The sequence below is a fragment of the Peromyscus maniculatus genome, chromosome 7, assembly GCF_049852395.1.
Source record: "Peromyscus maniculatus bairdii isolate BWxNUB_F1_BW_parent chromosome 7, HU_Pman_BW_mat_3.1, whole genome shotgun sequence".
NCBI lineage: Eukaryota > Metazoa > Chordata > Mammalia > Rodentia > Cricetidae > Peromyscus > Peromyscus maniculatus.
The window spans coordinates 30,451,457-30,465,701 of NC_134858.1; the positions used below are offsets into that span (position 1 = coordinate 30,451,457).

Genomic DNA, 14,245 nt, shown 5'->3' on the forward strand with positions numbered 1-14,245 from the left:
AGGGAACCAGGGTGCAGGCATGCATGATTGCTTTGAGGTAGACAACGAGGCCACCGTGAATGAGTGCAGTAAACAGGGAGTTTTAAAACTGGACGGAAGGACAAACATGGTATGTACTCACTCATAAGTGGATTCTAGATATAAAGGAAAGAACAATCAGACTGCAACCCACAGAACCAGGGAGGCTAGCTATATGGCAGGATGAACCCTATGATGACTGTGGCTTAGAATAGGTTTTGGTTTTACTCGAAATAAATAAATAAATAAATAAATAAATAAATAAATAAATAAATAAATAAATAAGTTGTAAAAAAAAAAAAAGCTGGACAGAGGGGTTAGCAATGGGGAAGGATAACAGTTGAAAAACGGCTAGATGGAGAAGGATTTGTACCACAATCTGAAGGACACAACACCTCAGCAGGCGTCTTTTAACACAATGGGTATGATCACTTTTTTCATAACCATCATAGCTTAGTAATGAAATTGGAAGGCCCACAATGGAGGACACAACCGAATCAGCATGCGGAGGTCGTTTTGCTCAGGTCCTGCCTTTCCTGTGATCGTCAGGCTTTTGTCAGTCTGAGAAGCTTCGTTCCCGAACATGTGGACAGTCTGCTGCACTCATGATCATGGCGCCATGTTGGGCGGCTCTGTCTCCTGTACTGGGGAAATGCACTTACGGACTCATTCCTTTGGTCACAGTTTTTCTGGTTTGAATACAGACAGTTGTACTGTGTGAATGCGTGTGAATATGCATTTTCCTTCTCTGTCCAGATTTATTTATTAAAAGAAAAACACATCTGCATAAAAAAGCCTCAGAACACAGGAAGAATGTCTACTTTGTTTTTCTTTCTGTAGCACCAAGACATGCCGGGCTTTGGCTTCCTCTGAGGGATTTTGAAGACTGGCTTTCATCTCAAACAAGGCTCCCCCCCCCCCCCACTGGAAAACTGTCCTTTTTAGGGGGAGGGGGTTTAAAATGTATTTATATAATCTCTAAATAAATAAGAAAACGGGGAGAGAATTTCCTTTCAAGCTTCATGGAAAACGTTCCTTTCTGAACATCATTAATTGGGGTGAGTCACTGCATCTCTAAAGCCCCTTCCTCTTGGCCTTCTGCCTCTCTCTCTCCCGGCCGGCCGGGTCCTCCTCGCTGTCTCCTCCGAGGCAAGCCCCCAGCTCCTCTCTCTCAGAACATCGTCCCCAGCCAGCTCTGTGCCACTGAGCCTTCAGTGGAAGAGGCCTGGCTCTGTGTTTGTTTCCTGCGTGGGAGGGAGAGGCAGGCCTTGAGGAAACAGTTCAAAAGTGCAGAAAAACTTTACCTCTTCCAGCCTAAATAAACGGGCTTTGCTCCATTTGTTTGCCCAGATTTTTCTTTGCCCATGGAGAAAATGCTTTATCCTCTACCTCTCCTGGATCTACTTTTCCTGGGGGTAGAGAGGTCCCCGGGCCCCCTTTTCTTCACAGATGTCTCCCCCCCCCCCCAGTGAAGTACTATGGAGGTTCTGAGCCAGGAGTGGGAGCAGGTCAGTCCTGGGAGGGCAGGTGCAGTGGCGCAGTGGCACCTGGAACCATGTGTCGCAGCTGCCGGAGTGAGGGCCACCCTTCTCCAGAGAGAACTCTACACGCATGAACGGAAGCGTCCTCCGGCCTCGTGGCTAGCCTCTCTTCTGCCTCCCTTGCTTGTAATTTTACAAATAGACACAGAGACGAAATACCTACCTTTCGCATCTAAGGATCTGGACTTGAGTTTCTGGTTCTGTCACTTTCCTCTTGGCCACGGTGGTGAAATAAGCGAAGAGGAGTCGGGGAAAGACTACTAAAGCATTTGAGAAAACACTTGAAAAATGTGACATTCTGCTTAAAAAGCAGTGATGGTGCCGGGCGGTGGTGGCGCACGCCTTTAATCCCAGCACTCGGGAGGCAGAGGCAGGCAGATCTCTGTGAGTTCGAGGCCAGCCTGGGCTACCAAGTGAGTTCCAGAAAAGGCGCAAAGCTACACAGAGAAACCCTGTCTCGAAAAACAAAACAAAACAAAACAAAACAAAACAAAACAAAACAAAACAAACAAACAAACAAAAAGCAGTGATGGTAATTACAGGTGGGGAGCAGTGAAATTAAAATAAGTTGATTATCCTAGGAACCCTCTTGGGATGGTAGAAGAGGAGGCCATAAAGGCTCAGAAGTAAACCCTAGGCAACAACCCGGAAGTAGTATCCCTTGCTGGGATAACAGCAAGATGTAGAAAGTCAGAGTTTCCATCATTTTGAGCGGGGGTTATTCTGTCATGCTATTACTAAGAGCCGTATGACCCTGTCCTGAGTATCTTAGCTAAAGGTTAGACCAGTAATATCAGAAGCATCAGGAGTGGGGCTGGGCCTTGGTGGCAGAGCGCTTGCCTAGCTTGAGCAACGCCCGGGTTCCAGTCCTATCGCTGCAAAGCCAGAAGGCACAAGATCATCGTAAGTCATCGGTGTGCAGCATGGCTGTGTGCACTTTCTGGCGCGTCTACCTATGACTTCCGCGGAGACTAGGGCCTGGTTCTGTCTTTATCAGGACAAAGGGATCACACTGTTCTGGGACTTTATGGAAGCACACAGGCATATTGTGTGGTGAGCCACAGTGTCATCTGGGATGGAAATGCATGGAAGTATGTGAATACCTTGTGAATAGCTGAAAGTGATCATCTAAGGACTTCCACGATCTGCCCAGGTGGTCCTTGTGCAGAACTCTGCCATAGGGTGGTAGGACTAGAATCCAGGCCTTGGTATATGCCTTCTGCCATTGAACTACACCCTTTACCTACCAAATGTTCCTTTAAACCATAGAGGAATCATTGAATTAAAGGCCCATAAATGACTAGTATAGTTTATTTGCGGTTTCAGAAAGTCTTTATATACAGGAAAGAGCTTTGAGTACAGAACTATACATTTTCTTTGTGTCCCATTGATTCTAAAGTGGTACTCATGGGACGCTTTTAAAACCTAAAGAGCCATAGGATTTGTGTAGTTCTGAAGTGTTGTCATGGCAAACATAGTTTAGATGGTGGCTACCAAAAGGATTCCCCACTCCCAGGTTGGATTACAAGATGCAGATGCAGAATAAATAAGACATTGCTCTGTTCCTTCAGCGAGGTGGAGAGAGACAGATTCAGGTGAACACAGTTTTCCCCGAGCTTGCTTCCCCTCTGGGGTGTGCTCCGCAATGAAGATTATGGGACAGGCATGTGAAAATGCCAGCACCTGGTGGGGCATGAGAGCTAATCAATAGAGTGTGGTGTCTTAGTTGCACTGGAGCAACCTGTGACAGCAGATCATGCATGAGGGTTTATTTACGGTGCTTAAAAGGACAGCAAGTTTCAGGAATCCGACAACCTCCCAGATGCACACAACTATGAAAATGAGGGGAAAAAAAAAATGAAGAATCAGATCTCTGTCTTGAGACCATTTCTTGGGCCTTCAATTGCCGGGGCTGCTAGAGAAGACATGTGTTTCAAAGGCCTTCTAGCAGGCGGTTTTCATTCAGGTTTCCTCCTTGGGGGTTTTGGGTGGGAGACTTGAGCTGTCCTAGGGAACAGAGTAAGAGCACCGATCTGCAGGGCTCAGGGGCCGGTTCTACTTTCTGCCTTCTATGCTGGACCGGAAGAGCCTTTCTGGGTTTCCCTGAACACCTGGAATTGATTTGGGTCCTGCTGTGCCTTCCTATACATATGCTGAGATGGAGGATGGTGGAGGGGCTTGGAAAGAAATAAATCCAGTGATTAAAAATAGCTTTTGCATGTCAGGTGCCTGAACGCATTTGGGAACATGCCTGCAATCCCTTTTGTCTGGCAGGTCTGAACTCTGGCGCTGCCGAATTACAACTGCTTTCATTTGTTTTTCCTGCTTCCCTACCATGTAATGGTCAAGGGCTCATTGGAACCATGTGTGAGCCTGGTGACTCACCAAATCCTCAGGACTTCGGTGGTAATAATGTGTTAAAACTCCTTTTGGGGGACAGGGCAGGGGATGGGTGAAGGAAAGGGGGGAGGGAGTCTGAGGTCATTTCCTACAGATGTTCACTGTGCCTGGTGGACCCTGCACACTGCTTTCTCAGGCTCAGAGCAGCTTGGAGAACTCTCTGTCCTTTAGGAGACCCTCTCTTTTGTCCTAGGGCAGTTTTTCTCTGAGAAGAGGCATCTACCTTTGAGTTGGCACGTTGTACCCAGTGTGTGTTCCCTGGTGGCTGTGTGCATTGGCACAGAGAGATGCTGTAATCTGAGACTGGCTTACATTTTTGGGCAGCCAGGTCACTGGAGGGTGAATTGGGGATTTTCTGTACAGCTTCTTTCTACCTTCTTTGGATTAGTTTTTACTGGCTGATGCTTACTGGAGGTTTGGGTAGAGGAGAAGGACACACACTCAGTTGTTTGTTTTTCTACCTGATGAGAATCCATTCCATTTCTCATGCTGTTCCATTGTTTGGAACAATGATGCACGGCATGGTTGGCATGGATGGACGCCATGTGGATCCCCAGGTGGATGCCCATTTATTGCTTTGGCACATCACTTCATGAATGAAACCTGAGCCAGGGACTGCAGGAGAACTCTTACTTCCCATCTTTGCATTATCCTGCCCTTAGGATTGAAGTCAGTCTGCCCAGGTTCTAGTGCCTGTGAGTGGTCCCAAGAGCAAAACAGAAGCCATTGCTCCCTTTAACTCTGCTTCTATTCTATTGTGTGTGAAAGAGACCAGGCAATACTCACTGGTTTGAGATTCCCATTCCGGGATGGTTGGCCCCTTTATTGGGCATGTCCTTTGAGAAGCCAATAGCAACTTGCAGCCGCCAGAGTTTTCAGCTCCTCCGGCCACAGCCATTCTCTCCTTGTGTTTATTCTACTACATTGGGCTTTGTTCTAGGCAACTTGACTCTTGGAAATTGCCCTTTTGGTGTTTGTCAGAACATCAACGTTTCTTTGTGTGCGCTTCGTTACAGTTGAAAGTTCACAAGGCTGTGAGCCGTTCAGAATGATAACTTCAGTCTCAGGTTGGCTTTCTATCCTGATCTGAAGGCATCGCTCTCTGCTCCCCTGTGCCAGTTTCTCGGTCACGATGTTGTTGCCTTAGCAGTAGTTCTGTGGTTTCAGTGGGCCAATAAATGAAATGTAGACCTGATGTAAGTACCAGGCAAGATAATTTCAAGCCCCATTTTCTTTGGCTTCAGGTATATCTGTGTCTTAAACTTTCATACTATAATACTTATTTACCTCAAATCCTCAAAACAATAGAATATTAGTAGGTGAGATGACTTGTTGCTTGGATTATCTTTATTGTGTATGTGTGTGTAGGAGGGAGACAGGGATATGAAATGAGGGTTCATTACACTGTTACGTCTGCAAATGATCAGATCAAAATTGTAAAACCCAGTCATGGGGGCTGCCTCTTGATGGAACTCCTTTTAGAGATGAATTGAGCAAGTACCTTACCTAGTGTGAGTTGCCTAATGGAGAAGGTGACAGCAGAATCCACAGTTTGACCAAGAAGGCAAGTCAGCCATGTACATGTCTCTCGCTCTCTTTTTTCCCCTCGTCTTTAGAACTCTGTCTTTGCATTTGGGCATTCTTTTGTTTGCTTGTTTGTTTGTTTGTTTGTTTGTTTCCTCCATCTCCATGTAAGCCAGAAGGCTTCTTCTCCATTTCTGTTTACTCTGAGAAAATTTCATCTAATCTTTGTGTAACTAATTAGTCTTCTGTTAGATGTCCGGCAACCCATTAGGGTGACTCGGTGGTGAAGACAGACGGGGAGGAGCCAGGTTGCTGTTTAGCCTGTGTGCTTCATGAGGAAGGAAGGAAGCCTTCCTTCCCTTAGTCCCAGGAAAGGGGAAGAGAAGCGGTAGATGATGCAAACAGGTTTCCATAATATCTTTTGGGGTTATCTGTATGAAATGCAGAGTCTTGGGATAGTTTTAATTGCTTAAATATCTCAAATTTATCTAATTTTCAAACAAAAATAAATCTGGCCTCTTTCAGCTTCTAAATTTTTACTTCTCTTGATTATGTTTATGCAACCTGTTCCCACTGGTAGTGCAATTGAGCAGGAAGACCCTGGATTTTCAAGAGTGGAAGGCTGTCTTTTGGCTGTAGTTGGTCCGTCCTGTGCTCTGACTGTATGCCGGGCCCCTCTGGAGTCTTGTTTGCCACATTTATAAAATGGGACTCCTGCAGCACCTTTCCTGCCACCCCCAGGACTGTCACACTGTGGGGATGTGGTGGAAAGGTGTATGAACAGAGTCTTAGCAAATCATGAGGTAGTTTTCCCTTCTCCCTCTCCTGCTGCTCTGTTTATGGCAGGAGCCAACACAGGACTGGGATCATTGTCAAGTGCTAGAGTTTGTCCCAGCATAGCATTCACACAACACTGGATGCTCATCTGGGATTTCTTGCCTTTGGTTCTGTCCCTCACCATCTTACTGGTGGATTCCAGATGCTGTCATTTTTACATCATTTGTTGAGAACAGCAGGAGAAAGAACTTGTAGTTTTGTAAGGCCCTTAAGCCTTCAACATCTTGCTGAGGAAAAGCTACCTCAAGTTAAGTTCTTTGTAACATAGTTGGTATGAGCAATTCTGTTTTAGAGAACACCAAAGAATGGTAGAAAAAGACACATGAGACACCTTTGAAGGGTTCTTGGAAACTGAACATCCCTTAAGTTTGACTAACACACAAATGCAATAGAAATGCTTGTTTTACAATTCACTTGAAATGGTCTAGGGTTGTCAGGGGTGGGCCACATTGAAACACAGGCTGGTGTTTCTCTGCATTCAGAATGCTGCTGGCTCAGTGTGCCTGTAGATTCCAGGAGAGCTGTCCTGCCTGCCTTTGTCTTCATATTGTGCATCTTGGCATGGGTTTCTACCCACTGGCTCTGGTACCACTGGCTTCTCAGAAATACAGGGTAGGTCCTATAAATGTTGTTGCAGAGGTAGGGTCCTGAGGAACAATTGGTAGACAAGTCTAATATATGACTCTAGTTTCTATGCATTGTGCTAAGAGTCTCCAGGGGATTGGCATACTCCATCTTCTAGTCAGGTTCTCTGCATTTTGAGACACTGTTATTTGAATTTAAGATATTGTAATTATTACCACAAAGGTAATCTCAGTATTTTTCTAGGAAATGCAATTAGTTAGTGTTCATAGAGGTACTGATTAATGTCCAGATGCTGCTTCTAAGATTAGAAAGTATCTATAATAATGCAAATTATTACAGTAATGAGATAAAATTAGGAACAATAGTAATGTCTGCTTTCCTAAACCATGTCAGGTTCTCCACCTGCCTAATGATTTCATCATCATCATCATCATCATTGATATGAGTAATTACCAGAACTTACACAATCACAAATAATATTGAGGGACCTTTTGCACTGGTCTTTTAAGTACCAAGCTTAACATATTCCCATTTCCCCGCTTCCAGACAGGCAACAGCCTTGGTTGTCCCAGAACTCACTCTGTAGACCAGGCTGGCCTTGAACTCACAGAGATCCACCTGCCTCTGCCTCCCAAGTTCTGGGATTAAAGGTATGCACCACCATGCCCAGCTATTGATCATTTTTTAAATGCAATGTCCACACCACTGAAAAGACAACCCAGCCAGCTGTTCACTTATGTAAAGAAAGGATCTGGTTTTTTTGAATTCTAAATCTTGAACTTTACAAATACAGAAAAGTTCTAGATTTCCTTTTTACAGTCTGTGGTTCCAAGAACAATGACAGTGGTGCCTGCTGGAGCTCACATCCCAGTGCAAGTGTCTCAGATGTGGGGATCGTTTTCTCTAACTGGCTTGGGAGGTCTTCCCCGGAGACCCAGAGCTTAGATCTCACTACAAGAGGGACAGAGCCAAGTGGCTGCATGTGAACTAGACGTTTAGAGGTGACATTGAGGTGGACAAGCCAAAGTCCAGAAGCATCCATTAGAGAAGAGAGAGAGAGAGAGAGAGAGAATGGAAATGCTTGCTACCCAAACCGGAAGCAGAAACCTGCATGGAAAAAGCATCCACTTAGCACTTTGGTCAGAGTAGACTGCCAGAGTGCTATAGCTAGAGGATGCAGCCTCAGAGAATCCTCCTTCTCAAGCTCTCTGCTGTGGTCCTGCTCTTGGCTGTCTTCTCAGGAGGGCATCACATTGCCCCAGCTTTCATGTTTAGAAGATAATGTGGGGCCATCCTGCCAGATTCACTTTGGTTCAGTTTATGGTAGCCCCACAGACACTCTGTTAGCCTGGGCCCAAGCCAGTTTCCACTATCAGTGAAGTCCTTCTCTTGAAGTTTTTACTCTGATGGAGGGAACAAAGACAGAGAGCAAAGCCCACCTTGTTCAAGTTCCTGAATTTGGATTGGATGGGAGCGAAGGGAATAAAGTTGATTCACTGGAGAAATACTGAATTCACGAAGTGTGTCGATTGACTTGTATGTTTAGCTTTATGCTGGCATCCTGGGATGTCAGAGTTTCCCCTACTCCCAAGACATGCTCCCTGCTTAACTAAAGGGCCTCTTCTTTCTCTGGAGTAAAATTGACTTGTACTCCAAAGGGGAGACACTCTGTATCACTTAGCCATTCTTAGGTTAGTAAAATAAGGACAAATAGTGAAATTATTCCATTGTTTGAAGGGCTGGATATTATGTAATCAACAACTATCTCTTCCCTGAGCCTTTTTTTTTTTTTTTTTTTAATTCTAAAATCCGGGATTTTCTATCATTTTGTCAACCTTCCTAGAGGCATGCTGATTCTTCCCTTAGAATTTATTATTTTTTTTTAATGTTCCAAGGCAATTCAAACATTGCCTGGGACTTGAGATTCCTTGTCACTGGCAGGGCCTGGGAGCGTAGCTAAAGTGAACTGTTTTCTTCTTAGGAGGGCCCAGTCTCTGGGCTGCTCCCTGAGAGAATGGCTGGAAACTATCCTCAGTCATGCGGTGTTGCCTCTCTTCATTTTGACACTCAGAGGCAATGTCGTGGCTCCTTTACTTGGAGGTCACTAATTCTCTCATCATTTCTCTTCAGTGACTCCTTTCCTTCTTTTCTTCCTCCCTCCCTCCCTCCCTCCCTCCCCCCTCTCTCCCTCTCTTCCTTCATTCCAACTAGTCAAGGAACTTCTAGAACAAGCTAGCTGAGGAACTTCTGGAGTGTCCTCTTCTGGACTCAGCCATCTGACAGCAGTTTCTGCATGTGGGCACACTGGCCGTTCGGGCTGCTAAAACTCACAACAGTAAAGGTAGTTGCTGCACAAAGTCACAGAAAAGCTAGGAGGGTTTAGCTTTGGGGAGAAATTGACTCAGGATGCCTTGAGAAGATGCTTGATGTTGGCCGTGCGCATGTACTCATATGGGGAACAGGGCCTCCATGTGTGGGAGTGTAAAACTGTGTGGGGTCTGGCAACTGATGATCCTGGCGGGTCTGCAGGATTGGATGCCCCACTGTCCTTTCCCTCCTACAGCAATCATACATTGGGATGTCCTGTATACACTTCAGGCTTGCCTGCCTATCTTATCAGCAATACTGCTTTCCTGGTCAAAGCCACTGCCGTCTCTCAGCAGAACCGATACTGCCACTTTCCTACTGGTCCCCTTACGCGCACTCAGGTGCACCTGGACCACTCTTGACAGACTGACAGTGCAGGGAGGCCTTTGCTCTGCTAAACTCCGGCAGCTTTCTGTTTTCCTCAGGATAAGGTGACCTAGTCTCCAACGCTGTCTTCACTTAGCCCTTCAGCTTCATTTCAGACAGCTGCCTTCCTGATCTGGTTCGACAGTCGTTCATCTTTTTTTTTTTTTCTTTTTATGTTACAAGTTTTTTTGTCTCTCCTTTTCTGTAACTTTAAAAATTAAGTCTGTTCTTTGAAAATTCCCTCTCCATCTTCCCCTCATCCCACCCTCCCTCCTTCCCTCCTTCACTCTGTCTTCTCATTAGTCTCCACTTACCTCCCTACCATTCCTGTAAATCCTCTCCACAGTCTCTTTCCTAGCTATGACTTTCCCTTTTCTTTTGTGACTCAGGTAGTTTAACCGGGGCCGTCTGTGTGGCCTTTGGTTTGGAACTCTCCACTGGAGCCTGGTGGGGTCACCCCTGGGGACACAACTAAGACAGTGACACCCCGTCTGCCTGAATCTGTCTAGCAAATAATTCACAGTGAAGGGTAGGGCTCCCTGCACCTCTCTCTCATCCATGCTGGGCTGTTGAGGAACTTATTCTTAGGAAGACCCAGCATAGGCCTGCACAGCTGCTGTGTGTCTGAGATTACAGTGACCGTGCCTTCCTCAGAAGATACTTTGTAACACTTCTCTGTGTCCTCTAGCTCTTACACTTTTTCTGTCCCCTCTCCTGCTTTGTTCCCTGTACCTTGGAGGGGACGGTATAAAGGTGTTGTTTAGGGCTGACATTCATTCGTCACTTATTCTCAGCACCTTGTCTAGCTATGAGTCTCTTCATTTACCATTCACTGCAGAAGAGACTTCTCTGATTAAGGATGGGAGTAGCATTTGTTGATGAGCATAAACATAACTATCTAGAAGGCAGTTTGATACTGTACCAACTTAGCTAAACAGCAGTATCCAGTTACCCATGGGTTTTTGTAGGGCTTACTGTACCTGGCATGGATGCTGTCCTGTGGACCATCATCAAAAGCAGAGAAGAGTTGGTTACCCCACAAGAGTAGTGCCACTGTTGCGCAGGAGAGCACATCTTGATCTTGTAGCTTGTAGGGACCACAGCTGTGTAAGACCATTGCTGCCTTTTCTGCAGCAGTCTGCACAGCACTTTTGAGCACTGTGAAGACTAGCTGGAGGGGAGAAAGCTTCTAGCTCTGTTTTAGCCTCGATTTCTCTATATCGATCAGCCAAGAAGTGTGGTGACAGGACTGTCCTCTATCTCTACTTGTATTTAGTATAGTGCCCAAAGTTTTATTAGACCACCAAAAAGGAAATAAAGGGGATACAAATAGGAAAAGAAGTCAAAGTGTCCCTGTTTGTAGCTGATATGATACTGAACATAAACAGAAAATTCCTAACCAATTAGCTTTCTGGCAAAGTGACAGAATATAAAATTACCATACCAAAAAAAAATCAGCCTGTCTATATACCAGTGACAAAAGCACAGAGGAAATAATAAATAATAAATCAGGGAACTAATCCCATTCACATTAGTATAAAAACATAAAAATTAAAAACAAAATATTGGTATAAACCTAACCAAGGAGGCGAAGAACCTCTGCTTCTATCTTTTTGATACCTCTCACCTCATGCCCTTCCTCTATGCTGTGCCTAAGATTGTGTTGCTTAAGTTCAGCGTTTACCCCTGGGTTTTGTGTGGAAAAGCAGACAAGCTGTCAGGCTTTTAGTGAAACTGAAAATTTGTATCTGATCATTTCCAGGTCAGGCTGATATGTCTGCTTGGGGCACCATACTGAGGACAGCTAGGCTAGAGAATACTTTTCTTCCTTAATTTCCGAGAGTCCCTCAGATCTCCCGTCAACTATTTCTGCCTATGGCAAGTTTTCCTGATGCTCTGGACTTGCAGCAGTTCCTGTTCTAGGCTAGCATGCATCGTCTCCTTTGGGGCCCGTAGTGACATTGTCTTTAAACATGTGTGTCTATGGATTTTTATTGACCGAATCCACTGCAATAATCTGTCCTGGTACGCTGTTTCTGTGTTCCTGGTATGTTTTTGTTCTGTGCTATTCCCATCCCTTGCATATTTCAAGCACCAAGTAATTCTTGGTTGCATGAATAATATTGTTTCTTCTTTTTAGAGGTAACTGAAAATATGTAGTAACACAAATGGTTTCAGTGAATAAGAAGGATAAATGGGGGCCATGGATAGTAGAGATCAGAAGAAAGAATAAGCATGTTTTGTTCATCAGGGTACAGAGCATTGTAAGCAAGACACAGGGCTTTTGGTTTTTTTTTTCCTCAAAAACGGCCTAGCATATTGTGGAAAACCCCTTCCATTTTACCTGCTGTGATGAGGACATTAACATGGTTCTTTCTCAGCTTGCATTCTCTGATTCATTCACACCTTCTCATCCTTTGTGAGTCGTTAATTACCTGTGTGGTTTTTGTGTTTCCTTACAGATATGGAATGCGCAGATGTCCCCCTATTAACTCCAAGCAGCAAAGAAATGATGTCCCAGGCCTTGAAAGCTACTTTCAGTGGCTTCACAAAAGAGCAGCAGCGACTGGGAATCCCAAAAGGTATATTTTTACAGTGGGAAAACTGGTCAATCGGGGCAGATCCTCAAGGAAGGCTCCTTGGCTCTCCTGTAGCGAGGCTGGCTTAGATTAGCATCACTGGAATCAGAAGTGATGGGCTATTGCAGACATCCATGAAACACAGGGACTGAAGATCCACCCTTTCCCAGTTTGTCATCGCCATCTTGGTCTTTAGGACAGTGTTTCCTGACCTGTCTGTACATCGGACTCTCTGGACCTTTGAGAACGTCCAGGGAGGCCCCAGACTAGCCCAGTTCAGCCTGAACAGCCCCTGACATCTTTATTTTGTAAACTCCTCAAACAATTCCAACTTGCAGACAAGTTTGGGAGATTTTATTTTAGGGTCCATCTGGGCTGCCATGGATGAATCCCAGGGGCTGTGTTGCCTTATACGTATGCTCTGTTCTCTTCGATGTACTTGGGCAGAGTATGCTTGTGCTTTGGGTTTACTGAGAATGGAAAGGGTCTGGAGTTGTCCAAAAGAAGTGAGCTGAGAATTGTCAGGTTCACCTAGGAACATGTCTTGGATAGGCAAGAGCAGGAAGGCTTTTGTTGTTAAGAAAGTTGAAGGAAGACTGTCTGGGAATCATGCCTCTTCCATTACTGGTTAAAAGATTTCCAGCATGGCCAGACTGGAGCTTCAGTTAGATTTTTGGAGTGTATTGGTACATTTTTTCTTCTGTTTGCAATTTTCCCCCAAACCTGGGTGGAGAACAATCCCAAGCATTCTTTGAGGACCAGAGGCAGAGCAAAATAACTTGACCCCTGAGTGTTCTAGCATTTCATGAAGTTACCTTTTGGATTCAATCACCAGTTATATGACCACTGGAGCCTGCTGTCATCTGAGTCCCTTTGGTGTCCTTTGTGGGTACAGCTCTGTCATGCCTTAGGTCATGTATACAGATTATATGTCATCACTTCTATTCAAAGTAGGGCCTGTGCAGGGTGCAAACTTTGTAGGACATTTTTCTGATGTCGTCACTAATCATGACACTTGAGTGACTTACGAATTACTAATTATGGTGATTATTGTAAAACCTAAGAGGCTAAGATAAAAAATAATCCAGTATGAAGACCTCAAGTGTATTGAAGAGTTGAGAGCAGATAGAGGCATGTGCAGTTTGTGGAAAACACTTTACATGGTTACTATTGCTATTAAAGAAGGCACGTTCCCTAATCTGGGTCTTTTAAAAATTTTTAATGGAAATAAAGATGAGAGAGGAGATCAATGGAAAGCTTGGCCTGAATGAAAGCAGGGAATTACTGTTGGCTGACCACAGCTCCTACTCCCTGGCAAAATAGAGCAGGTGGGATGCTGAGTGTGGGGAGAAGTGTATGAGGGGTGCTGGAAGGTGGTCATCACAGGATGCTGCTCACTGGGTCTGAGGGTCACTAGCATCCCCAGTCTTGTTCCATCCCTTCGCTGTCTTCTCCCCAGCCTGACCTACTGCATCCTCATTTGATCTCTCTTCCCAGACCCCCGGCAGTGGACAGAAACCCATGTTCGGGATTGGGTGATGTGGGCTGTCAATGAGTTCAGTCTGAAAGGTGTGGACTTCCAGAAGTTCTGTATGGATGGAGCGGCATTGTGTGCCCTGGGTAAAGAGTGCTTCCTGGAGCTGGCTCCAGACTTTGTCGGGGACATCCTGTGGGAGCATCTAGAGATCCTGCAGAAAGGTAAATGTGTGAAAACAGGGAGGAGGGGCCTGTGTGGGGTTTCTCTAAGAGTAGAGAAAAAGCTTGCCCAACAGTGAGAGGCCCACGCCTTTGTATGTGGGTGTTCAACCATGGCATGGATGGTCTATGGGGATGTGTCTGCCATAGAGCCTGGTACAAACAAGAGCTCAATACATGCTGGTTTATTTTGCTTCTGTGCGTTGGGAGTTTGTATTTTAATTTTTAGCAAGGTTGTACTTCTGCATCTTATATGCAAAAATACGATCCAAGTTATTATTGAAGTAGTTCCCACAGCCAAAACCTGGATTTACAAAAAACAAAGACCCCCCC

At 45.2% G+C, this 14,245-nt stretch overlaps 1 protein-coding gene across 4 annotated transcripts in view; it reads left to right on the plus strand.

Moving 5' to 3' along the window:
- Positions 1-14,245, plus strand: part of Ets1 (ETS proto-oncogene 1, transcription factor) — a 125,704-nt gene that overhangs the window by 81,540 nt on the left and 29,919 nt on the right. For all 4 annotated transcript variants that reach the window (XM_015998404.3, XM_076575951.1, XM_006979777.4 and 1 more), the window contains 2 exons: positions 12,101-12,220; positions 13,715-13,915. In XM_015998404.3, the coding sequence (XP_015853890.3) occupies positions 12,101-12,220; positions 13,715-13,915 (321 nt within the window). The remainder of the gene's footprint in view (positions 1-12,100; positions 12,221-13,714; positions 13,916-14,245) is intronic.